The sequence below is a fragment of the Callithrix jacchus genome, chromosome 3 (assembly GCF_049354715.1).
Source record: "Callithrix jacchus isolate 240 chromosome 3, calJac240_pri, whole genome shotgun sequence".
NCBI lineage: Eukaryota > Metazoa > Chordata > Mammalia > Primates > Cebidae > Callithrix > Callithrix jacchus.
Window position 1 is genome coordinate 22,981,248 of NC_133504.1, and position 27,312 is coordinate 23,008,559.

Consider the following 27,312-nt stretch of genomic DNA (forward strand, 5'->3'; position numbering starts at 1 on the left):
TATTAATCTGGCTAGTAGTCTGTCTATTTTGTTGATCTTTTTGAAAAGCTAGATCCTGGATTTATTGATTTTTGGAAGGGCTTTTTGTGTCTCTATCTCCTTTAGTTCTGCTCTGATTTAATTATTTCTTGTCTTCTGCTAGGTTTTGAGTTTTTTTGATCTTCTGTAGCTCTTTCAATTTTGATGATAGGGTGTCAATTTTGGATCTCTCCTTTCTACTCATGTGGGCACTTATTGCTATATATTTTCCTCTATAGACTGCTTTAAATGTGTCCCAGAGATTCTGGTATGCTGTGTCTTCATTCTCATTGGTTTTGAAGAACTTCTTTAGTTCTGCCTTCATTTCATTGTTTATCCAGTCAACATTCAAGAGACAGTTGTTCAGCTTCCATGACGTTGTGCGGTTCTGAGTTAGTTTCTGAATTCTGAGTTCTAACTTGACTGCACTGTGGTCTGAGAGACTGTTTTTTAATGATTTCCATTCTTTTGCATTTGCTGAGGAGTAATTTACTTCGAAGTATGTGGTCGATTTTAGAGCAGGTGTGATGTGGTGCTGAGAAGAATGTATATTCTTTGAAGTTGTGGTGGAGAGTTCTGTAAATGTCTATCAGGTTTGCTTGTTCCAGGTCTGAGTTCAAGTCCTGGATATCGTTGTTAATTTTCTGTGTGGTGGATCTGTCTAATATTGATAGTGGAGTGTTAAAGTCTCCCACTATTAGTGTGTGGGGGTCTAAGTCTCTTTGTAAGTAATTGAGAACTTGCCTCATGTAGCTGGGTGCTCCTGTATTGGGTCCGTATATATTTAGGATCATTAACTCTTCTTGTTGCATCGATCCTTTTACCATTATGTGATGTCCTTCTTTGTCTCTTTTGATCTTTGTTGCTTTAAAGTCTGTTTTATCAGAGATAAGAATTGCAGCTCCTGCTTTTTTTTCCTCTCCATTTGCTTGGTAAATCTTCCTCCATCCCTTTATTTTGAGCCTTTGTGTATCCTTGCATGTGAGATGGGTTTTCTGGTTACAGCACGCTGATGGGTTTTGGCTTTTTATCCAATTTGCCAGTCTGTGTCTTTTGATTGAGGCATTTAGCCCATTTACATTTAGGGTTAATATTGTTATCTGTGAATTTGATACTGCCATTTTGATGCTTGCTTGCTGTTTTCCTCGTTAGTTGATGCAGATTCTTTATTTTGTGGATGATCTTTACCATTTGGTATGTTTTTGGAATGGCTGGTACTGGTTGTTCCTTTCTATGTGTAGTGCCTCTTTCAGGAGCCCTTGTAAAGCAGGCCTGGTGGTGACAAAATCTCTGAGTACTTGTTTGTTTGCAAAGGATTTTATTTTTTCTTCACTTATTAAGCTTAGTTTGGCTGGATATGAAATTCCGTGTTGAAAGTTCTTTTCTTTAAGGATGTTGAATATTGGCCCCCACTTTCTTCTGGCCTGTAGAGTTTCTGCTAAGAGATCTGCTGTGAGTCTGATGGGCTTCCCTTTGTGGGTAACCCGACCTTTCTCTCTGGCTATGCTTAGCTTTTTCTTCTTCATTTCAACCCTGGGTAATCTGACAATATGTCCCTTGGGGTTGCTCTTCTTGTGGAATATCTTTGAGGTGTTCTCTGTATTTCCTGGACTTGAATATTGACCTGCCTTGCTAGGTTGGGCAAGTTTTCCTGGATAATATCCTGAAGAGTATTTTACAGCTTGTATTCTTTCTCTTCATCACATTCAGGTACACCTATCAAACATAGATTCAGTCTCTTCACATAGTCCCACATTTCTTGGAGACTTTGTTCATTCCTTTTTGCACTTTTTCCTCTCATCTTGCCTTCTCATTATATTTCATTGAGTTGATCTTCAATCTCTTATATTCTTTCTTCTGCTTGGTGAATTTGGCTGTTGAAGCTTGTGCATGCTTCACGAAGTTCTCGTGTTTTTCAGCTCCATTAATTCACTCATATTCCTCTCTAAGTTGTCCATTCTTGTTATCATTTTGTCAAATCTTTTTTCAAGGTTCTTAGTTTCTTTACATTGAGTTACAACATGTTCTTTTAGCTCACAGAAGTTTCTCATTACCCACCTTCTGAAGTCTGATTCTGTCATTTCATCACACTCATTCTCCATACTGCTTTGTTCCCTTGCTGGTGAGGATTTGTGGTCCCTTGTAGGAGGAGAGGTGTTCTCGTTTCGGTGTTTTCCTCCTTTTTGCACTGGTTTCTTCTCATCTTTGTGGATTTATCCACCTGTCATCTGTGTAGTTGCTGATTTTCAGATTGGGTCTCTGAGTGGACGTCCAGATTGTTGATGATGAAGTTATTTCTGTTTCTTAGTTTTCCTTCTAACAGTCTGGCCCCACTGCTGTAGGACTGCTGAGGTTCACTTCAGGCCCTGCTTGCCTGGAGATCACCTGTAGCAGCTGCAGAACAGTAAGGGTTGCTACCAGTTTCTTCTTCTGCTCTCTTTGTCCCAGAATGATGCCTGCAAAATGTCAGTCTGATCAGTCCTTTGTGAGGTGACTCTTTATATATGGGGGTCAGGGAGCTGCTTGAGGAGACTGTCTGTTCTTTATAGTAGCTCAAGTGCTGATCTGTGAGCTCCGTTGTTCATTCAGAGCTGCTAGGCAAGTATGTTTAAGTCGGCTGCAGTAGAACTCAGAAATTCCTTTTTATTCCCCCAGGTGCTCTGTCCTGGGGTGTGAGGGCTTTATTTATGAGTAACCATTGTGCTGCTGCCTTTTTTTCAGGGCTGCCCTGCCCAGCAAGGAGGCAGCCTAGTCCCTGTCTGCCTGCAGAGGCTTTCCTGAGCTGCTGTGGGCTCCGCCCTGCTGCTGTGTGAACTTCCCTTCAGTCCTGTTTATATGGGTGTGGTTAGAACTGCCTTGGCAATGGTGGCCCACCTCTGTAATGGTGGACTCTCTCTGTTATGGCGGGTTGCCTCAGCAACAGCAGGAATACCTCCATAGGGGTGGATTGCTTCGGTAATGGCAGACGCCCCTCCCCCACAGAGCTGGGCCATCCCGGGTTCAGCTGTGCTTGCTGTGAAACTCTCAACCAGGAGCGTTTCCAATTGCTGTGTTTTTTTTGTTTTTGTGGGGGTGGACCCGCCGAGCCTGATCAGCTGGCCCCCTACCTCAGAGCCTTTTTTTTTTTTAAGTTGAGCGGTTGACTCTCTCCCAAGTCTTCCAGTTGCCTGCTGAAAGGGCGCCAGAATCTGTGTGATTTCCTGTGTGGTAACCCACTGTGCTGGCTGAAACAATGTCGCTGCCCAGGAATCTCCTGGCCTGGCTCCCTGTTTAATCAGATGAATGGGCGAATCTGTCTTTTTGGAGCTCCTATTGCCAGCTTAAAGGGGCAATCAGACCAGTGTATTTTGTATGGAGAACCGCCGCGCCTGGGCACTGGCAAAATAGCTGTGCTGGCCGAAACAGCTGCACCAGCCAAAACAGCCGCTCTGTGACCCGGGGGGCTCCTCCGCCTGGGAATCTCCTGTCTGTGGGCAATAAAGATCCATCTGGAAATGCGGCATCCACTCACCCTCTGTGCTTTCACTGGAAGCTGCAATCCTGAGCTGCTCCTAAAGGGCCATCTTGGATCTTCCTCTCTAAGTCATCTCTTTCAAGTTCAAAGTTCTCCAAATGCCTACAGCAGGGGCACAATGCAGCTAACCTCTTCGCTAATACTGAACAAAATGACCTTTGTTCCAGTTTCAATAGGTTCTTCATCTTCATCTTCATCTAGACCTCATCAGCCTGGACTTCATTGTCCATATTACTATCGGCATTTTGGTCACAATAATTTAACAAGTCTCTAGCATGTTCCAAACTTTCCTTCATCTTCCTGTCTTCATCTGAGCCCTGCACAAAATTCCAGCCCCTGTTCACTACCCAATTACAAAATTGTTTCCACATTTTCAGATACCTGTATAGTAGTGCCCCACCCCTCAGTATAAATTTTCTGTATTAGTTCATTCTCACGTTGTTATATAGAAATACTTGAGACTGGGTAATTTATAAAGAAAAGACAATTCATTAGCCCATGGTTCTGGAGGCTGTATAGGAAGCAAAGCAGCTTCTGCTTCTGGGTAGGCCTCAGGAAACATTCAATCAAGGAGGAAGGTGAAGGGGAAGGAGGCATGTCTAACATGGCTGGAGCAGGAGGAAGGGAGAGATAGAGGGAAGGTGTTACACACTTTTAAACAACGAGATTGCATGGTAACTCACTCACCATCATGAGAACAGCTCCAAAGGAGAAATTCACATCCATGATCCAATCACCTACCATCAGGCCCTACCTCCAACACTGCAAATTATAATTTGACATGAAATTTGGGTGATGACACAGATCCAAATTTTTCTAATCTGTTGACTGCAATCTACCTAGTTCCATTAATTTTTAATGGTATAATTCAAGACTCAGAACAATATAATTACTTGATTTGCCTTTAGAATGGTCTAGGAGAGCTAATCTTATAAGCCAGATTGGCTTTCATACTTTATATTTTTCAGGCCACTATTAGTTACCACTGTTTCAGGGATTTAGAAGATTATTTGCCAATCTGTGTTATGTATAACAGTTCTGCTTTATGTGACGTATTTTATTCAAAGAAGCATGTACCATGTGAAGACACAGTCAAAGAGATAATATGAAATAAAATGAAATTTACTTTCACATAAGATCTGGTAACATTATCTATATAGTTTGTATGCGTACTATTTATTACATATCAGTGTTTACAAATACTGTTTAAAACAAGATAAATTGAAGTACTCTTCTTTTATAGGTGTTGTCAGTGCTAAAGCATTCATTGCTGTCTTTTAAGAGACCAAGAGCCATGGTGACTTTGAAACTTTACTTTTTGTTTTCTTTGCAGTTCCTGATCAAAGAGGTATGATCATGCTTTGGCTTTTGTTCTCTGTAACTAGTACTATGTAGATTTCTTTCTATGCTAAACCAACTGAAGTTTCTATAAGCTTCATTCAATGACAGTGTTACTTATCATTCATTAATAAATGAAGTCAGGTAATATTTGTCAGTAACTCTGGTATTTCATGGTATTTGAGTACATAGTTACATAAACTTTTTTTTCTCATTTTTAGGACTATTTAAATAACAAAGGTAATCCAAAGAAATTTGCAGGACTTGTATCATATTTGCATGGACATGAACCTTCAAATCTTGTTTTTGTAAATTTTCTCAAGAGAGGCCTTTTTCATAATCTCTGTAAACCAGCCTTTAAAGGTAAGCTTGGGTTTTATACATGTAGTCCAAAAATGGCTACACATCTGTTTAATAACCAAAACCTCAGAAATGTTTTTCTCTTCTTCTTCCTCCTTCTCCTTTTTTTAAAGCAAAGAAATGCTAAATATATGTTCAAATTTACAGATACCAAAAAATTAGACTGCAAGTCAACTTATATTTACTCTAACTAATAAAGAGTATTTGAGGGCTGCTTATGTATTACTTAACTGATAAAGAATATTTGCAGAAGAGAAAACTGAGAAAATACAAAGTGAATATGTTTCCAATGGTCATATTACTTTAGTATGTTTCAGAGCCCAGGTAATTAAACCTAGCCACCTTTTAATGCCTATGGTATAGTACTCATGTGTTATGGGGAGTGAAGGTGGAATGGAGTGGAGGTCAGGATGACCAGAACCTAGAGCATTTAGAAGTGTTCATAGGTAAGTCTGGGAGCTTCATTTTGACAGGATTTGAAGCACCCTAAATGGCAGGCCAAGAAGCCTGGATTTTTCACTTAGCCATTGAGATACTCTTAAAGATTTTTAAGCAGGGGAGGGACATGATTATATTCATACTTTGAAAAGCCCAATCACTCTCAAGATGGCTTGAAGGAAGGAGAGTGCAAGTCAGGAAACCCAATAGTAAACATTCTGGGGTGGGAACTAGGGCGGGTAGAGCAAGGATGGAAAAAAAGGCACAGAATATAAAAGTTCCTGTCTTAACCAAAAAAATTAAAGGTGCACATGGCACATATGGTCAGTAACTGAGGACTGTATTTACTAGAAAATTTTGCCTTCAATGAAAGGAAATGTACTATAAAAACAAATTTAAACACAAAATACATAGAATCAACATTATTCTTATTTACAGTAATACTCTTTATTTAAATAGGCACCCAACAATTTTCCCAAGATGTGATGGAGAAGCTTGTGTTAGTACTGGCAAACTTGTTTGGAAGAAAATATATTCCAGCAAAATTCCAAAATGCTCATCTAAGTTTTTCTCAGTCAGAGGTAAAATTTGTTATACTTAGAATGATGTAATAATGATAGTTATTAAATGTATGCTACTGAAATGCATTCGGTACCTATAGGGTTAAATTAATATAAGCTACTCCATTTGTTTTAATAGTGTTGTCTTTCTTTTCATTTAATCTTTAGTTCAAACATCTTCCCCTACTAATCTAACGAACAATTCTTACCCCTAAAAGTTTTCATTTTATTGGAGCAAATTATGTAATTCAGCAGCAACAGAGATGATATACACAAATAGTCATTTCAATAGAATGGCAGCCCTATTGCTGAACCAACAACTGTTGGTTATCTTGGGGTCATTTACAACTAGGGGTGGGAGTCCAGGGAAGGAATTACATCATGAGCTCTAATGTCCTCTTGAGACAACATTGCAATAGTCACCTAAGAAAGAATCCCCTAACTTAAGGGTTGAGAGACCGAAAGAAAAAATATTTCCTAAGTATATTTGTAACACTGTTTGTTTCCAATTTCTTACCTTTTTTTTTTTTTTTTTTAAAAAGACACAACAACAACAGAACAAGAACAGGCAAACAAAACTCAAGAAAATGTGCATTAGAACCTGGGAATGTAGAAGAAGCTTGTTTCTATCCAGTAACCCTAAAGAAAAGATAACGAAAAGGGAATTAGCATTAATCTAGGCTTTCTGACCTCACAGTGCCTCTGGATATACCTCTAGACTTGAGCCCTCAATTTTAGTTATATTGCAAATCACTGGAACTATTCATCTTTTTCTTGCATACACATTTTAAAGTATTTAAGAAGGAGACTTCATATTTACTACTACTTTAAATAGAAAGCCAGGATCTCTGGTTTCAATACTAAGGAAGCCCTAGTAATAGATGCAGTTAACATGGTTCTCAGCTGAAGCTGTCCTCTCTTTGCTACAAAAAGAGATTATCAAGTTTCAGGGAAAAATGGTGGCTATTGCATCTGAACTTTCTAGGGTTATCAGAAAGAATAGAAGAGAACTGGAAATATGATAGCTTTTTATTTATTTTATTTTATTTTTGAGATGGAGTCTTGCTCTGTTGCCTGGGCTGAAGTGCAGTGGCATGATCTCAGCTCACTGCAACTTCCACCTCCCAGGTTCAAGCAATTCTCCTGCCTCGGCATCCCAAGTAGCTGGGATTACAGGTGTCTGCCACCACACCTGGTTAATTTTTAAATACGTTTAGTACAGTTGGGGTTTTGCCATGTTGGCCAGTCTGGTTTTGAACTCCTGACCTCAAGTAATCTGCCCACCTTGGCTTCCCAAAGTGCTGGGATTATAGGCGTGAGCCACCACACCCGGGGAGCTTTTTATTTTTTAAAACTGATTTATAATTGTTTAATGTTCTGTGTGTCACACTAAGTCATCTCATATACCTCTAATATTGTGTGCCATAATTTGGGATAATGGTTTTATACCAGTCAATTAGCAAAGATTTATTGAGCAATAAACATATGCACACTGTAACAAACATCATGATTGTGAAACATAGTTGCTACCTTCCAAGAGCTTGCTCTCCTGATGGGGCTGTATAGCACACATGTTCGAGAAGGTGGCAGTCAACACAAGGTATAAGTGATAAGCAGCTCTTGTTCCCCTAGAACGGTGTCCAGTGGTGGCACAATGGCAGGATATGGAAGGCAGAGCAGTGAATCTTTGGAGAATACCAAATGGAGGGACCATATCACTCTCACCAGACTGTGGAACTGCATTTGTCCATTTTTTCTTTTTTCTTGGTCCATCCACAGGTAGAGCTGAGTTGAAGTAGCCTTGTGGAAATTGTCATACTATCTACTTAAGGAGTTGGTGGGGCATTCTTTATTATGTCCATACAGCATGTTTTTGTAAGAATCCCCCTGGAAAATTCTCATCTGATATTAGTGCTGGGAATAAATTGTGTTTATCTCATAGACATTCTGAAATGTGTCATTCACACTTGCTCCTAGAAATCTTAGAATGTAATTTGTGCCCCATTTTAGTCTCTCTTATTTTTCTTTCCTTTTTACCAAATTTGGATTTATATGATCATATTATATTATCTTCACCCTTATAAAATACCTCAATTCTTGGAAAAGTATAGGGTATGAATAAATTCAGTAAAATATCAAATAAATAATAAAAACCATAATTGTAATAGAAGAAAACAGAAAATATTTCTAATGTCATAGCTATTTCCAACCCATACTAGAGAAATCTCTAGTCCTAATTCTGAAAGAATTTGTTTTAAAACATGAAATTTGGAAGCCGAGTTAGCTTGCAATACCAACCACTTCTCTATCTACTACCTGTCAGATTTGGAACATGTTTACCTCTGTGAGGGTTAGCTTCCTCATTTACAAAATGTAAATGAAAATGTTTCCTTCATAGGGTTGTTCTTAGGATTAATTTCGCTAACATACACAAGTGCTTGGGTCATCACAGCACAGTGTTGGCACACAATCTGAACTCAATAAAGAATTTATGCTACCATTGCTACACTAACTTGTCACTTGCTCTCTAAATATATCCTTCAAGTCTCTGAAAGATACCTAAGTTTAATTAATATCAGTGTAGGTCACATTTCTATTAAATTGGTGGTTTTGGCTGAAGTGGAGTTGAAACAACTTTTTTTAAGGAAAGATATTTGCATTTATAAATGTTGGTTGAAATCAAAAGGAAATTTTACCTTAATCTCACAAGTGAATAAAGTAATCACAGAATGAACATCAATCTACAGAACGATGCTGCAATCTTTTCACCAAGCAGTTTAATTTTTTTAAATAAAAGTAAAGAGCTCTTTCTGAAATGTATCTCACCGTAGGCGATCCTTGCCGACCTCCCAGAAGATTTTAAAGCTGCTTTACATGAGTATAACCTGGAAGTGATGAAGGATTTTGCCTCCTTCCTCCTGACTGCTTCCAAGTCGGTGAACATGAGAAATGAGTATCAACTCCCTTTGTCAGGAATCAGTAAGCAAATTTTACTTCCATTCTGGAACAATTTAAAGGGTAAAGAATCTTGCCTAAGAAAGCCTCTAGATATTAGATTCTTCAAAACTGGTAAAGGAGCTTATTCCAGGGCAGCTGTACTAACCTGAGTGTTTTGTCCAAGAAAACAATGTAGCCTGTCATAGGGTATGGTAATGGCTCGTTTTTCCAAGTAAAAAAAACCAAAAACCAAAAAAACTTTATAATTACCAAGTATTAATTGGGCAATGGAAGAAAAAAACATTAAAGTAATCATAAATCTTTTTTTTTTTTTTGAGACAGAGTGTTACTATGTCCCCCAGGGTGGAATGCAGTGATGTGATCTCAGCTCACTGCAACTTTTGCCTCCTGGGTTCGAGTGATTCTCCTGTGCAGCTTCCTCAGTAGCTGGGATTACAGGCACCTGCTGCCATGCCTGGCTAATTTTTGTATTTTTAGTAGAGACAGGGTTTCACCATGTTGGTCAGTCTGGTCTCAAACTCCTGACCTTGTGATTCACCCACTTCAGCCTCCCAAAGTGCTGTGATTACAGGCATGAGCCACCGCACCCAGCCTCATTTTGATGGAAGTTTGCCTTGACAGATAAAAAAGAAAATGGCATAATTTCTGGGATTTTTTTTTTCCCTGAGAGGTAGTGGTATAGAGGTTACACATGTAAACTCTGGAAGCAGGGTGCCGAGGTCCAAATTTGGCTCTGATACTTATTATTAACCATGAGATCTCATGCCTGCTACTTAATTTTTATGTCTCAATTTTTTAATCTGTGAAATGAAAGGACTAAAAATATTATCTAGTTTACAAAAGTTTAGAGGATTGGGTATCTTTTTTTTTTTTTTTTTTTTTGAGATGGACTTTCGCTCTTGTTACCCAGGCTGGAGTGCAATGGCGCAATCTCAGCTCACCACAACCTCCGCCTCCTGGGTTCAGGCAATTCTCCTGCCTCAGCCTCCTGAGTAGCTGGGATTACAGGCATGTGCCACCATGCCCAGCTAATTTTTTGTATTTTTAGTAGAGACAGGGTTTCACCATGTTGACCAGGATGGTCTCAATCTCTTGACCTCATGATCCGCCCTCAGCCTCCGAAGGTGCTGGGAAGATTGGGTATCTTAATGTTTATAAAGTTCTTAAAACAGTGCATGACACATAGTCAACATTGTATGAGTCTATTCTACCTGATATGGTAGCCACCAGCTAGCTATATGTCACTATTTAAATTAAGTTGGTTAAAAGTAAAACCATTGAAAAGTTAATTTTTTAGTCACTTTAGCTACATTTCAAATACTAGTGGTTTCTACTTTGAACATAGTAGAGGCAGAATATTTCTATCATTGCAAAAAGTTCTAGTGGACATTGCAAATATCATTGTTTGCTTCTGTTACTTGCTCTTGGTTGAGGAGTAACTGGTATGGCAAAATAACTAAGTTTCCAAATTTCAATTTTATAGCAGGAAACTTCTAAGGGAAAATAAATGGAAAGAAGAAGCTAGACTAAGAGTAAAGAGTGGAGCTTTACATAGCACATCATTCCTCCTATAGGGATGAACTTTTTCCTGGCACGAAAAGTAACCGCTCTGGTTGAAGCTTTGCTTATTGTAACAGGCTTTTATTTCCAGGTAACATGTCTGTGGAAGACTTAATTCTGATTAGAGATATAGATATTACTGGAAACTAATTGTTTTTTTTCCTATTGTACTCTGCTTTATCAAAGAAGTAAAACATTTAAATCGCGCTACAGAAATTAAGATGTTGTCTTGCGATCCTTGAACAATAAATGAATGATTTCCCCTTAAAAAAAAAAAAAGAGTGGAGCCATAAAATGATTCCCTTATTCCCCTGTCTTCTAATATAGTCTTAGTTGGAGTAAAAGACAGGGAGGTAAGCATTGTAGTTCCTCAAGATTTGTTGATTTAGGACACAGTGTGAGCAAATAGAGACAACAGTGGTGGAAGCAAGGAAAGTATGCAGAGAAAAGCTGGTGGGAGTGTGTGATTGTGGCAGGGTGGGAAGAAGGAGCGAAGCTTGAGTTTAATGACTTGGTGCCTTCCAAGTCTAGTGAGTTGGTACTCGCTGGACAGAGCCTGTTTTATTTCTTATGCCAGCTCCAAATCCACTGGTAGGAGCTGCCTGAACATTGTGTCTTGGAGGTTTCTGAGGTTATATCTGAGTTCATGGGCAAAAATAACAGGTAATAAAAAGAGTAATGATAATGAGTTAATAGTCAACATGGATCGCATAGTTACTCTGTGCCAAGCTGGGTTGAAGACTGTATGCACCGTATCTCTGTCAGCCTTCATTCTGATGAGATGAATGTCACTTACTGTGGCCTGACCTACAGTGAGTTTAACAGGGTTAACATGTGGGCTGATTTTTCAACTCTAACGTGACCTAGTCCAACATGATCAGAATTCACAGGTAAAAAATGTGAAGACTCCCAACTTGTGTCTCACTTGATGAGCTGCAAGGAAGGAAGAGTCGCCATTTCACCATTTGTTTGTCTTTCGGGGAACACAGATATTGATTTGCTTCAACCAGAGACTGTCAATCAGGTAAGGGAAGGATGCATCTTATGTACAAAGTGTGTTTAACAGACAGAGTGGTGTTACACTGCCGTGCAGCCTTCATGGGATCTCAGACCCAAAACACTGAAAGATGTCCGCTGATGCCAACACCATTGTCCAAGAGAATGAAGCCCTGGAGGCCAGTGTGATTTTATGCTCTAGGATGTTGGCCTGAGAAACCTTGCTTCTTTGTCTAAACTTTCAGACACCACTTCTTTTTTTCTCATTTTTTTAATGAGGTTTGCCACAGGTTTGCTATGGGAAGAGGAAAAGAAAGTGGCTCACATTTTCCCAATATTGATATAGACCTCATGATGTTTCTGTGCTCCAGACCACATCTGTCTTTGAGGATACTTGTCTACGAAGGGGCCACAAAGCCCTAAAACCTCTGGGAGGTACTGGATACTGGAAGATTTGGGTGCTGGAAGATGTTACACTTAATCTGAAACATGAGAAATAAATTCCACATTGATTATATTTAATAATAAAGATTGACACGGTATACTGACTTCATTTTGACACTGAGTCAGGAGTCACGTATCATGTCAAGAGTGAGCTTCAAGTATTTTTGCATATGTAACGTTTACAGGAATTTTAAAAATCATGAATCTTCCTGCAGAGTTTGGGTTGATATCTAAAAATTTTGTTGACCAGTTTAAATAGCTGCTAATGGCCGGGCGCGGTGGCTCACACCTGTAATCCCAGCACTTTGGGAGGCTGAGACGGGTGGATCACAAGGTCAAGAGATCGAGACCATCCTGGTCAACATGGTGAAACCCTGTCTCCACTAAAAATACAAAAAATTAGCTGGGCATGGTGGCATGTGCCTGTAATCCCAGCTACTCAGGAGGCTGAGGCAGGAGAATTGCCTGAACCCAGGAGGCGGAGGTTGCAGTGAGCCGAGACCGTGCCATTGCGCTCCAGCCTGGGTAACAAGAGTGAAACTCCGTCTCAAAAAAAAAAAAAAAATACCTGCTAATGTAATTTCAGGTTCATTATAAATATTGGCATTTTAAAATAACTGTTAAATTATTTAAAACTTTATCCAAAAGAATATAGGTATCAAAGCTATTTGATATCCAGAGTAATCAAATAGAAAAGAACACAGATGATCAAACAACTTCTCCAGAGTTACAAATTTTACATTATGTGTTTTTCTCATTGAACTTGTCTGTCCTCCCTCCCTTCCTTCTCTCCTTCCTTCCTTCATTTCCTCTTTTTCTTTTTCTCTTTGTTTTCTTTCTTTCTTTCTTTTTTCTCCTTCCTTCCTTCCTTCCTTCCTTTCTTCCTTCCTTCCTTCTTTCCTCTTCTCTTTCTTCCCTTCCCTCTCCTTCATTTCTCCCTCTGCTCCCCTCCCCTCCCCTCATTTTCCCTCTTCTTCTGTTTCTTATATTTCTTTCTTTCTCTTTTCTTTCTTTCTTTTTTTTTTTTTAAGGCAGGGTCTCACTGTGTTTGTTGCCCAGGCTGGAGTACAGTGACACATTTCAGCTCACTGCAACCTCAACTGCCTGGGCTCAGGCAATTCTCCCACTTCAGTCTCCCATGTAGCTGGGACTACAGGCACACGCCATCATGCCCAGCTAATTTTTTGTATTTTTAGCAGAGAGAGGGTTTCACCATGTTGCCCAGTGTGATCTTGAACTCCTGGGCCCAAGCAATCCACCTGCCTTGGTCTCCAAAACTGCTAGGACTACAGGCATGAGCCACCATGCCTAGCCTGACCTTGTATTTCTATTTCACTTGCACCACAGTTTAATTTTATCCATGCACTAGCAGAATTTGCAGATTTCTTTCGATTCTGTACAGATTAATTTGTCTTATGGGCCCAGAACTATGGAAACTTAGTTTTTATTTGTTCATTTTGCTTCTCTTCATTTTTTCCTCTTCTATCCCTCCTGCTCCACTTTTTTCTTCTCTCTGGAGCCCAAAGGTTGGTGCCACTCCATTGTATTCTCCCTGTGGGCACAGCTTCTTTAAAATCAGCTTCTATGTATTTTTTCTTAGTGAATGTTGCTTACAGTATTATAGCTGGAGGGCTGAAATTGCTCTCAGTATGTTGTGAGAGTTTCCATTTCCCTCACTGGGCTGCCCAGTCCAGAGACATGCTTATCATGACACTGCCCAGGGTCTCTAACACGCCCCTTTCCCTCACTGTAATGGGCCCTATTTCCCTTGACCCCCATGGGAATCCTCCTCTGCCTGCCTCCTTCACCTCAGCTTCTTCAGATTGTACTTTAGGAAACTGCGGTTTATACAAGAGAAATCTCAAACTGCAAACAATTCATCTTTATATATCAATAATGAATTAATAGAAAATGTCTTTCTTCAGGTCATTCTGCACACAGTCGGTGTTAATGGCACTCACGCTCCTCTGCTGTGGCCATGGAAATTCGATCACCGAGGAAGGAGGATGCCACTAAATGCATATGCACTCAATTTCTACAAGCACAACTGCTTGACAAGATTAGGACAAACCAATGGGTAGGTTTATGGGTGCATGTCTGTAAAATATATATATACCTACATATCTATGTTTTATTACTGTATATTCATATTATAAATGTAACAACATATAATTTACATCATATAATTATATAAATGTAAACATTTTTTAAATAGGAATTTTAATAAGTAATCTTTTTAAGAGTTTAAAATACAGATTAGTCATGAAAACATACTAGATCACTTTCTAGAAGAATAATTTCTGGTGATTAGAAACTTCAGTATTATTTTGGATTTTGGGGGTAGGTACTACCAAAATCTTGGTACTTGAACTGGTTCTGGTGAACTTAACTCTGAAGACAAAAAAATTGAATACATTACAAAGCTCAAAAAGATATTTTAATGATTTACCATTGTGCTAATCATTCATTAAGAAAGAATGTTGGATGATTTCCAGAAGCATATCAAAGATTATCTTTTTTGAAATAAATAAATAGATATTTATTTTTTCTCCACAAATGTGATGTGGAAGGAAAAGATCTGAAACTTACATTATGAGAAAGTTAACTTTGCAGCTGTCTGTTAGAAAGGGACACTTGTTCTAGTTCTTTGGAAGTCATTTTACAAAGCAGTAAAGAAGGATGAATACTTAGAATTCACATGGAAAGTGAAAAATTGAGTCATAGAGACAAGAAGGTAAAAATGGGGAAAGTCATGCATTTAAACAGTAATTCAGGAATTCTATATGAATTTTACATAAATTTTTGAATAATTCTGATCAAAATTAGTTTTAAATATTTAAATGCTGTTATTTTTAAAGTTTTTAAGTTGACATTGTAACTGTACATATTTATAGGGTACAATTTGTTATTTTGATACATATATGTTGTATGATGATTAAGTCAGGTTAGCCAGGGTACCCATCACCTCACATACTTACCATTTTTTTGTGGTGAGAACATTCAAAAGCCTCTCTTCTGGCTATTTTGTAATCTACAATACAATACTGTTAACTGTGCAATAAAACACTAGAACTTATTTCTACTATCTTACTGTAATTTTGTACATGTTCACTAACCTCTGCCCACCTCCTCCCCTCTCTTCCCCTCCCCAATCTTTGAAATCATTATTCTACCCTCTACTTCTATTATATTATTTTTTCTTCCTTTTGGATTTCATATATGAGTGAATACCATGCAATATTCTTTTTTTCTGTCTCTGGCTTATTTCACTTAACATAATGTTTTCCAGATTGATTCATGTTGTCACAGATGACAGGATATTATTCCTTTTTATGGCTGAATAGTATCTCATTGTGTATATGTATCACATTTTCCTTATTTGTTCATCCATTGTTGGACACTTAAGATGGTTCCATATCATAGCTGTTGTAAATAGTGTGGCATTAAAGATGGGAGTGCAGGTATCTCTTTGACATACTGATTTAATTTCTTTGGATATATATATCTAGCAGTGGGATTGCTGGATCATATCATAATTCTAATTTTAATATTTTGAAGAACGTACATAGTTTTCCATAATGGATTTACTCATTTATAAACCTACCCACAGCGTGTAAGCATTCTCTTTCCTCCACATTCACACCAACACTTGCTTTTGTCATTTTTTAAAAATTAATAACCATTCTAACTAGAGTGAGGTGGTATTTGATTGTGGTTTTGATTTGCATTTTATGATGATTAGTGTTGTTGAACATTTTTTCATATACCTATAGGCCTTTTGTATATTTTCTGTTGAGACATGTCTATTAAAGTTTTTCGCTCATTTTTAAATTGATTTTTTTAGCTGTTGTTTCTTATACATTCTGGGTATGAATCTTTTGTCTGATGTGTAATGTGCAGATATTTTTCTCCCATTTTATAGGTTGTCTCTTCACTCTGTTAATTGTTTAGTTTGATGTAATCTCTTTTGTCTGTTTTTGCTTTTATTGGTTGTGCTTTTGAGATCTTACTTAAAAAATCCTTGCCCAGCATAGTATCATGAAGTTTTTCTGCTGTTTTCTTTTAATGGTTGTATTAGTTTGTTTTCACACTGCTGACAAAGACATACCCAAGACTGGGCACTTTGAAAAGAAAAGAGGTTTATTTGACTTACAGTTCCATGATTTCACAATCATGGCAGAAGGTGAAAGGTACATCTCACTTGGTGGCAGCCAAGAGAAGAGAGCCTGTGCAGGGAAACTCCTGTGATTAAAACCATCAGATCTTGTGATACTCATTCACTATCACGAGAGCAGCTTGGGAAAGACCTGTCCCCATAATTCAATCACCTCCCACTGGGTTCCTCCCATGGCATATGGGGATGGTGGGAGTTACAATTCAAGATGAGATTTGGGTGGGGACACAGCCAAACCATATCTTTCTGCCCCAGCCCCTCCAAAATCTCATGTCCTCACATTTCAAAACCAATCATGCCTTCCCAGCAGTCCCCCAGAGTCTTAACTCATTTGAGCATTAACTCAGAAGTCCATGGTCCAATGTCTTATCTGATACAAGGCAACTCCATTCTGTCTATGAGCCTGTAAAATCAAAAGCAAGTTAGATACTTCCTAGGCACAGTGAGGATATGAGCATTGGGTGAATACAGCCATTTCAAATGGGAGGAACTGGCCAAAATAAAGGGGCTATAGGCCTCATGCAATTCGAAATCCAGCAGGACAGTCGAATCTTAAAGCCCCAGAATGATCTCCTTTGACTACATGTCTTGCATCTGGGTCATGCTGATGGTGGGTTCTCATAGTCTTGGGCAGCTCTGCCCCGAGGCTTTGCAGGGTACAACCTCCCTCCTGGCTGCTTTCACAGGCTGGCATTGAGTGTGTGTGGCTTTTCCAGGTGCACAGTGCAAACTGTCAGTGGATCTACCATTCTGGGTTACAGAGGATAGTGGCCCTCTTCTCACAGTTCCACTATGTGGTACCCCAGTTAGGACTCTGTGTGGAGGCTCTGACCCCACATTTTCCTTGGGCACTGCCCTAGCAGAGGTTATCCATGGGGGCCCCACCCCTGCAGCAAACTTCTGGCTGGTTATCCAGGCATTTCCATAAATCTTCTGAAATCTAGGCAGGAGTTCCCAAACCTCAGTTCTTGAATTCTGTGCCCCCACAGGCTTAACACCATGTGGAGACTACCAAGGCTTAGGGCATGCATTCTTTGAAGCCATGGCTTGAGCTCTGCATTGGCCTCTTTCAGCCATGGCTGGAGCAGCTGGGACACAGGATACCAGTGTAAGGCTGCACACAGCACAAGGACTCTGGGCCCAACCTATGAAACCACTTTTTCCTCCTAGATTCTGGGTCTGTGATGGGAGGGTCTGCTGTGAAGACCTATGCCATATCCTGGAGACATTTTCCCCACTGTCTTGGGGATTAACATTCAGCTCCTTGTTACTTATGCAAAATTCTGCAGCTGAATTAAATTTCTCCTCAGAAAATGGGATTTTCTTTTCTACCACATTGTCAGTTGCAACTTTTCCAGTCTTTTATGCTCTGCATTTCTTATAAAACTGATTGCCTTTAAAAAAATTATGCTTTAAGTCCTGGGGTACATGTGCAGAACATGCAGGGTTGTTACATAGGTATACACGTGCCATGGTGGTTTGCTGCACCCTACTAACTTGTCATCTACATTAGGTATTTCTCCTAATGCTGTCCCTCTCCTAGCCCACCACCCCACAACAGGCCCCAGCTTGTGATGTTCCCCTCCCTGTGTTCATGTGTTCTCATTATTCAACTCCCACTTATGAGTGAGAACATGTGGCATTTGGTTTTCTATTCTTGTGTCAGTTTGCTGAGAATGATGGTTTCTAGCTTCATCCGTGTCCCTGCAAAGAACATGAACTCATCCTTTTTGATGACTGCATGGTATTCCATGGTGTATATATGCCACATTTTCTTTATCCAGTCTATCAATAATGGGCATTTGGGTTGGTTCTAAGTCTTTGCTATTGTGAACAGCACCACAATAAACATATCTATGCTTATGTATTTATAGTAGAATGATTTATAATCTTTTGGATATATTCCGAGTAATGGGATTGCTGGGTCAAATGGTATTTCTAGTTTTAGATTCTTGAGGAATCACCACACTGTCTTCCACAATAGTTGAACTAACTTACACTCCCACCAACAGTGTAAAAGCATTCTTAATTCTCCACATCCTCTCCAGCATCTGTTGTTTCCTGACTTTTAAACAATCACCATTCTGTCATGAGATAGTATCTCAATGTGGTTTTGATTTGCATTTCTCTAATGAGCAGTGATGATGAGCTTTTTGTCATATATTTGTTGGCTGCATAAATGTCTTCTTTTGAGAAGTGTCTGATCACAAAACAAGTCTGAACAAATGTAAGAAATGAGAGATCATATCAAGTACCTTTTCTGAGCAAAATGGTATAAAAGTAGAAATCAGCAACAATAAGAACTCTGGAAAATTTACAAATACATAGAAAGTAAATAATTACTCCTATAAAAACCATCATCTCAATTAACAAATCAAAAGGGAAATTTAAAATTTTCTTAAGACAAATGTGGAAACACATTATAAGTAAACTTATGGAGTATAGAAAAAGCAGTTTTAAAATGGAGTTTATGGAAATAAAGGCCTAAATCAAAAAAGAGGAAAGATTTTTTACTAAAGAACTCAACGATACACCTCAAGAAACAATATACAAGAACAAACTAAACCCATGGTGGTTTATCTGGCTATGCAGCACAAGTATGCACAGGTACAGTGGCCTGGCCACCTGTTCAGTAGCTTTCTTGCTGTGCCTATCTACCTTTTCCTTAGTGGGTCATGGCTGCCACATAGCTTTGGATGTGAAATGCTGGTGAGGCTTCACGGATGGAGAGAGCATGGCTACTGGCCTCCAGTAGGGGATACAGTCTAGCAGTGAGTCTGGTTTCAAAATGTCACTATGCTGTAGCTGCTTAGTCATGAAGGTGGGGATGCACAATGTGGGCTCTTACTCTGGGCTGATGTAGCTACTTAAACTTGTGGTAACGCTCCACAATAGATTCAGGGCCTGTGAGGACTGGGAGACTCTCTTGTAGTAAGAACGGATAGCATCTGTGATGGCTATGGAAAGCACTGGAAGTCTTTAGCATAGCATTTTTCTGTAAGAAGAAGCCACCCTGACTCCCAGTCATTCCTGATAGGACAGAGTGTGGCAGAGCAGGGTGCCTCACTCCTGTCTCTACAGTGCTACCGTGGGCTTCTGTGCTCTGCAGGTGCTCCTCTGCTGCTCTCCGGCATACTTCATCATGTGGAAATAGAATGGTTTATTTGTTGTTTTGGTCCTTTTTTGTGGGGGAGATGAATAGCATCTTGCTCAATGTTCTGCTATTCTTCACAAATCTTGAGATACATTTGTTTTTCTTAGGTCTAGTTCTTAGTTATGAAGAAAGTAGAAATAACATTAGTGTACAAACTTGTTTTTTTTTTCACTTTAATCTCTAGTCCCTATTGGCCCTTCTAAGCTTTACTTGTATATTTCCCCCTCCCCCTGTGATGATGATCATATTCTCTCTTTAATATTTTTTTCTGTGTTTTTTTTTTTACTTATGCCTCTGAATTTCATTATGATTAATGCAATAAAATGAATTCTCAACTGGGAGTGTATTTGACAGATAAATTAACTGCCATAGACAGACCACTATTAAAGTTTGATTATTTTTAATCATTATTTTAATCATAAAATTAATTATTGTTAATTATTTTATGTTTGTGTTTTTATACCTTTTAATTAAGAAATTTTCTTCTCTTTAGGATGCATATGGGACAGCTCTTAAGGTGTTTGAAAGACTTTGCATTCAACATTCAGGCTATCAGGTATGTTTCATGCTGAGTTTGATTTCCTCAATTACTTAATGATAGTTTAGCAGACATTGAGCCCTTTCTTTGTGTAAGTTTATGATTCTCATGAAGGAGCACTCAGAATGTATCATTGAGCCTCCCAGATTCTCTACAACTCAGCTGACCAAAGTCTCTGCAGACCCATTCCTCAGGACACTGTCACATTTTTTTTGGTACTAAGATTCATCTCAAATTCATTTGTAACTTAATTTCATCCAGATCAGAGCCTCAAAGGCACTTCCTCATGACTTCATAAATCTCCAGGCCTCACCATATTCTTTTTACAAATGCTGAGCAGTCACACTGAGTCAGATAAATGGGAATCTAGAAGGCTACACCCTAATGACTTCAGTAGGTCTCCAGTTTATATCCACTTCAGAGCACTTAAGTCTTTCTCATATTCAGTGTCTTTTCCAGGCTCTGGCATCTCCTGTTGATTTCCTGTGTTCATCTGCCCCCATCTCAATAGAGACCTAAGCAAATATGAACTCTCTGTGGGTACTCCTTTCTTTATGCTCCATTGCTCATCTAATTTTTGTCTAGCTCCATTTTCCTTATCTCTAGTCCTTACTTCTTTTTCAAGTGTGTGTAGTTTTTCACAAATTCAGTTTGGGAAGGAGAATATTTATTTAAAGGACCTTGTTAGTGAGGACACATTTATGGTTTTCCTTGGTTTGAGCTGAGTCTGACCCTTTGGGAAGCTCTCTGCAAAGAGTGAAAGTCTTAGAATGGCCCTACTTCTCCCACTTTGAGTATCTTCATGTGGGGGATTCCTCAAGTGGCTTATAGCTACCAAAGCTTCAACTTCTTTGAGCAGCCTGAGAAGCTTTGGAGATTTTAAACATATCTCAAGAGTTGAAACAAGAAAAATAATTCTTTTATCTGTTCATCAATTATAAAAGTATCAAGATCTTACTTTGATAGAGGGACTCTTCCAGGCACTTCAATGTCATGGGAGAAACTTTCTTGTAGACAATCATATGTGGTAAGTGCTATGATTGAGTTACATATAAAATACTAAGATAACATCAATACCTTATGATTAATGCTACTAGAATCAGAAAAAGCATTATAGAAGATGTAATTTCGAATTAGGTCTCAAAGGAGAAGTGAAAATTCATTAAGTAGATTAATTTTACTTAATGTAATTCTAGTTACATAGGATAATTAAGTAGAATAATTACAGTAATTGGATTTTAAGCAGGGAGAATAGTGTATCCAAATGTACAGAAATATTAAAGGTCCTGATATATTCAGGTATAGGCCCCAAGCTAATGATGGTGGAATACAGAATGTGGAGGTTGTGACGGGGATACGGAGACATGCTGAGAAGTGAGTGTGGAGTCTTTGAAAGGAATTTGGTTATATATGCGAAGGGTCTTACTTGTTATGCAATGAAGTCTGGATTTAAAATGTAGACAAAGGTGAGATAGGGAGTTTTTAAGGATGAGTATAACATAGATCTATGTTTTAGGGATGTTATTCTGGCACAGGATATAGATTAACTCAGGAGGTAGAGAAACTGAAGGCAGGGAACTAAAGTTGGAGGCTATATTCTGGGCTTGAATTAGGCAGTGGTGGGAGAAATGAATGATGTAAGAGGTGGAATTCATGCAGTGGGGCAAGAGATATGACAACTGGGATTTCTGATTTGGTTAATTATAATGTTAATGAAAGTATGGAATACATGATGTTGACTTGGTAGCTGACAATAATTTATGAGTTGGAATTTAAAATATCACGTGTTGTCTGTAAGACATCCAGGGGGAAATGTCAAGCAGTCAGATGGAATAATAAGTCTGAAACTCTGGAGGAATTTCAGACTTAGAGATAAAGATGTCATAATTCCTAATATTCAGCCACTGAGGACTAGTTAAAAAAAAAAAAAGAAGAAGCTCTGCTCTAGAGTGAATAAGGTGGGACATGAAGACAGAAAGGATGGCAGAATGTTAAATCACAGTGGATTTCAATGCTCAAATCACATGTCAGGTACTGAAAGACCCACTTAGTTCTAAGTCTCCTCTCGTTCACTCTAGGTTCTAGTTCCTAAAATCTATGGAAAAGGGACAGAATAGTTTTTTCATTGAATTGGATGACTGCAGGTTTTCAAAAATAATGGTCAGGATATTAGGAAGTCTATATGGCTTTCATGAGATGTATACAGAGAAGAAAAGAAGTTGAATAACACTTCTAGGGCCCAAGAATATGGGATTCTGTGGTCTTACAAACTCACAGAGCAAGCTTAGGTGTAAGATAAAGAGGAACTGTGTGAAGCTATATATCTTTATCTTTCTCAAGATACATGATGCATATTGTAAAGATTTTATAAGATAAATGTGCCTTTTATTATTCTGCATATTTTTTTCTCCATATTTAGGTTTTGGGGCAATTACTTCTGCTAACCTTTTAGTAATATTGATTGTTATCAAAATGTGGGCTCATTAATATTATTATCATTTATACAGTGACTCCTTGAGTGAACTATGTGAAAATGAGCACGACAATGTAGTCCTGGCATTTAAGCAATTGAGTCAAACCTTTTATGAGAAACTAAGCAATCACTCGCACTAACACCATGGAAAACTTTCACGTCTGATTATGTGATATTTATCCCTTTGCAAGGAGAGATATATTTGAGCTTACACAAAGAAATGGAAAAAATACTAATCTTGGAGCCAAACAGAATTCAATTCAAATATTAGCTCTTCTGTTTTCTAACTGAATGACCTTAAATTATGTAACATATCTGAACTTTAACTTCATTTTTGGCAAAATGGGAGTAAAGATGTATACCTCTAGTTGTTTTGAGGATTAAATGAGATAATATGTGACAAGTAATTGGGAGGGTAATGACTTAATTAAAGTGTTGCAATTTTTGTAGTTAAAGTTAATGTCTAGCAAAATTTGTATCACATTGCCAGTTTTTGATACACCCTCAAGTTATTGAATTTTAAATTAATGATCAATAAATCACAAGAGACCCAAGTCAATCCTGAACAACAATTTAGGTATGTAAGAAGACTTCTGCTTTTACAAGAAGGTAACTGCTATGGACTGGATGTTTGTGCCCTCCCCTCAAAAATGTTTATACTGAAATTCTAAACCTCAGTGTGATGGTATTAGGGATGATTAGGTCATGAGAGTGGAGCTCCTTGGATGTGATTAGTGTCTTTACCAGAGAGATGCAAGAGAACTTGCTCTCCTCTCTCTGCTTGCTACCATTGGATGATACAATGGGAAGATGGCTCTCTGCAAACCAAGAAGCAGGCCCTCACCAGAACGGAAACTATTTACACCTTGATCTTGAACTTCCCTGCCTCCAAAACTGTGAGAAATACGTGTGTGTTGTTTATCTACCTAGTATGTGGTATTCTGTGATAGCAGCCTGAATTGACTAAGACAGTCACTTGGAGTAGTTATAAACCACTTTCCATTTGAAAGCAGAACATGCTGATTCAACTGTTTTGTCCAATAACACTGATAGATTTTATTTGAGTCCCTCAAACTTTCTTATTTCTTCTTTCTAAATGATCAAGAGTACACTTTCTGGCAGTGATTAAGGAGTGTGTATATAACAGAAAAAAAAGTTTATCGTGTGAACCTGAATATGGAATTCACATTGTTTCTGTCTTCAATATCATACTTAAAAAACAAGCATACAGAGAGGGGACTCAAGATGGCGCTGTGAGAACAACCCAGGATTGGAGCCCGCGTTGAATCCGCAAACGGTGAGTCAGTGCTGCATTTCCAGACTGATCTTTGTTGCCCACAGAACGGGGAAACTCCCAAGTATAAAAAGACACGGGACGCCAGGCAGTAGGTCTGCCTGGCGAAGCCGGCAGCCGGGGCGGCGGCGGCCGGCCCTACCCAGCAATCCCCACAGGGCGCGCTTTCCGGGTGCCCTGTTGAACCGGCAACCTGAGACTTGAGAGGGCTGGACTTGAGACTGAACGAGACTTGCACAGTAGCCCAGCCCAGGGGATTGCAGGGACAGATCGTTTGGGATACCCAGTGGGACGAACAAAACCGCGATTTCAAACTATCCCGGGCAGACGGTCCGAGACGCTCTGTGGGGGAGGGGCGTCCACCACTACGGAGGCAACCTGCCCCAACTGATATACACGCCCACTGCTGAGGCAGCCAGCCGTTGCCGAGGCAACCCGTCCCTACTGAGATACACGCCCACTGCTGACGCAGCCAGCCGTTGCCGAGGCAACCCGTCCCTACTGAGATACACGCCCACTGCTGACGCAGCCTGCCGTTGCTGAGGCAACACGCTACAACGAAGAGACTCCGCCGCCGGGCTTGGCAGAGACCACAGCAGAGCCTGCAGGAACAGCGCGAATCAAACAACAGCAGGGCGGAGCCTCGGCAGCCAAACAGTGGCTAGTCTGCCTTCGAGCTGGGCAGGACACCTGATCGGACATCCAAAAATAAAGCCCAAACCCCTCAACACAGAGCATTTGAGAAAAAAAAAAAGGGTTGTTTAATGAGCTGTGTTGCAGCAGAATCAAACATAGCAGCCTAACAGCCCTGAATGAACAACAGAGTGCACAGCTCAGCAATTAAACCCCTATAAAGTACAAACTGTCTCCTCAAGCAGCTCCCTGACCCCTCTATATCCAAAAGACTGTCATTAGGCAGGCATCATCCTGGGACAAAGAGAGCAGAAAAAGAAACTGGTAGCATCCCTCGCTGTGCCATGGCTACTAGAGGTGCACCCCAGACAAGCAGGGTCTGGAGCGGACCTCAACAGTCATACAGCGAAGGGGCTAGACTGGTAGAAGGAAAACCAAGCAACAGAAATACTTCATCATCAACATTCTGGGTGTCCACTCAGAGACCCAAACGAAAAGTCAGCAACTACGCAGACGACCAGCGGACAAATCCACAAAGATGGGAAGAAACCAGCGCAAAAAGGAGGAAAACACCCGAAACCAGAACACATCGCCTCCTAGAAAGGACCAAAACTCCTCACCAGCAAGGGAACAAAGCTGGACGGAGAATGACTGTGACGAAATGACGGAATTAGACTTCAGAAGATGGATAATGAGAAACTTTTGTGAGCTAAAAGATCATGTATTAAATCAATGCAAAGAAACTAAGAACCTTGAAAAAAGATTTGAAAAAAGATTCGAGGAAATGATAACAAGAATGGATACCTTAGAGAGGAATATGAATGAATTAAAGGAGCTGAAAAACACAATACAAGAACTTCGCGAAGCAAACGCAAGTTTCAATACCCGAATTGACCAAGCAGAAGAAAGAATATCTGAAGTCGAAGACCAACTCAATGAAATAAAACGAGAAACCAAGATCAGAGAAAAAAGCGCAAAAAGGAATGAACAAAGTCTCCAAGAAATGTGGGACTATGTGAAAAGACCTAACCTACGTTTGATAGGTGTACCAGAAGGGGACGAAGAGAATGAATCCCAGCTGGAAAATACTCTTCAGGACATCATCCAGGAAAATTTCCCCCACCTAGCAAGACAAGCCAACACTCAATTGCAGGAAATACAGAGAACACCACAAAGATATTCCGCAAGAAGAGCAACCCCAAGGCACATAATCGTCAGATTCAACAGGGTTGAAATAAAGGAGAGAATACTAAGGGCAGCCAGAGAGAAAGGTCGGGTCACCCACAAAGGGAAGCCCATCAGACTCACAGCAGATCTCTCGGCAGAAACACTACAAGCCAGAAGAGAGTGGGGGCCAATATTCAACATTCTTAAAGAAAAGAACTTTCAACCCAGAATTTCATATCCAGCCAAACTGAGCTTCAGAAGTGAAGGAAGAATAAAATCCTTTGCGAACAAGCAAGTACTCAGAGATTTTGTCACCACCAGGCCTGCTTTACAAGAGCTCCTAAAAGAGGCACTACACATAGAAAGGATCAATCAGTACCAGCCATTCCAAAATCACACTGAATGCTAAAGAGCTTCAACATAATGAAGAATCTACAACAACTAACAGGCAAAACAGCCACTTAGCATCAAAATGGCAGTATCAAATTCACACATAACAATATTAACCCTAAATGTAAATGGACTAAATGCACCAATCAAAAGACACAGACTGGCAAATTGGATAAAAATCCAAAACCCATCAGTGTGCTGTATCCAGGAAACCCATCTCACATGCAAGGATACACAAAGGCTCAAAATAAAGGGATGGAGGAAGAATTACCAAGCTAATGGAAAGCAAAAAAAAGCCGGAGTTGCAATTCTCATCTCTGATAAAATAGACTTTAAAGCAACAAAGATCAAAAGAGACAAAGAAGGCCATTACATAATGTTAAAAGGATCGATACAACAAGAAGAGCTAACGATCCTAAATATATATGGACCCAACACAGGAGCACCCAGATACATAAGGCAAGTTCTTAAAGACTTACAGAAGGACTTAGACTCCCACACAATAATAGTGGGAGACTTTAACACTCCACTGTCAATACTAGACAGATCAACCAGACAGAAAATCAACAAGGATACCCAGGGCTTGAACTCAGACCTGGAGCAAGAAAACCTGGTGGACATTTACAGAACTCTCCACCCCAAATCCACAGAATACACATTCTTCTCAGCACCACATCACACCTACTCAAAAATTGACCACATAATTGGAAGTAAAGCACTGCTCAACAAATGCAAAACAACTGAAATCATAACAAACAGCCTCTCAGACCATAGTGCAATCAAGTTAGAACTCAGAATTCAGAAACCGACCCAAAACCGCACAGCTTCATGGAAACTGAACAACTGGCTCTTGAATGTTGACTGGGTAAACAACGAAATGAAGGCAGAAATAAAGAAGTTCTTCGAAACCAATGAGAACGAAGACACAACGTGCCAGAACCTCTGGGACACATTTAAAGCAGTCTCTAGAGGAAAGTATATAGCAATAAGTGCCCATATGAGGAGAATGGAGAGATCCAAAATTGACACCCTATCGTCAAAATTGAAAGAGCTAGAGGAGCAAGATCAAAAAAACTCAAAACCCAGCAGAAGACAAGAAATTACTAACATCAGAGCTGAGCTGAAGGAGATTGAGACACGAAAAACCCTTCAAAAAATCAATAAATCCAAGAGCTGGTTTTTTGAAAAGATCAACAAAATAGACAGACCACTAGCCAGATTGATTAAAAAGAAAAGAGAGAACAACCAAATAGATGCAATAAAAAATGATAAAGGGGAAATCACCACAGATTCCACAGAAATT

The 27,312-nt window shown here is 39.4% G+C and overlaps 1 protein-coding gene across 1 annotated transcript in view; it reads left to right on the forward strand.

Moving 5' to 3' along the window:
- DDX60L (DExD/H-box 60 like) overlaps nt 1-23,755 on the forward strand; it is a 143,204-nt gene extending 119,449 nt beyond the window's left edge. Inside the window, 8 exon segments of the mRNA XM_078366284.1 lie at nt 4,776-4,880; nt 5,092-5,233; nt 6,128-6,249; nt 9,060-9,207; nt 11,628-11,770; nt 14,112-14,263; nt 20,008-20,070; nt 22,560-23,755. Of these exon segments, the coding sequence (XP_078222410.1) occupies nt 4,776-4,880; nt 5,092-5,233; nt 6,128-6,249; nt 9,060-9,207; nt 11,628-11,770; nt 14,112-14,263; nt 20,008-20,070; nt 22,560-22,665 (981 nt within the window). The 3' untranslated portion in view covers nt 22,666-23,755.
- Nucleotides 23,756-27,312: the final 3,557 nt, after the last annotated feature.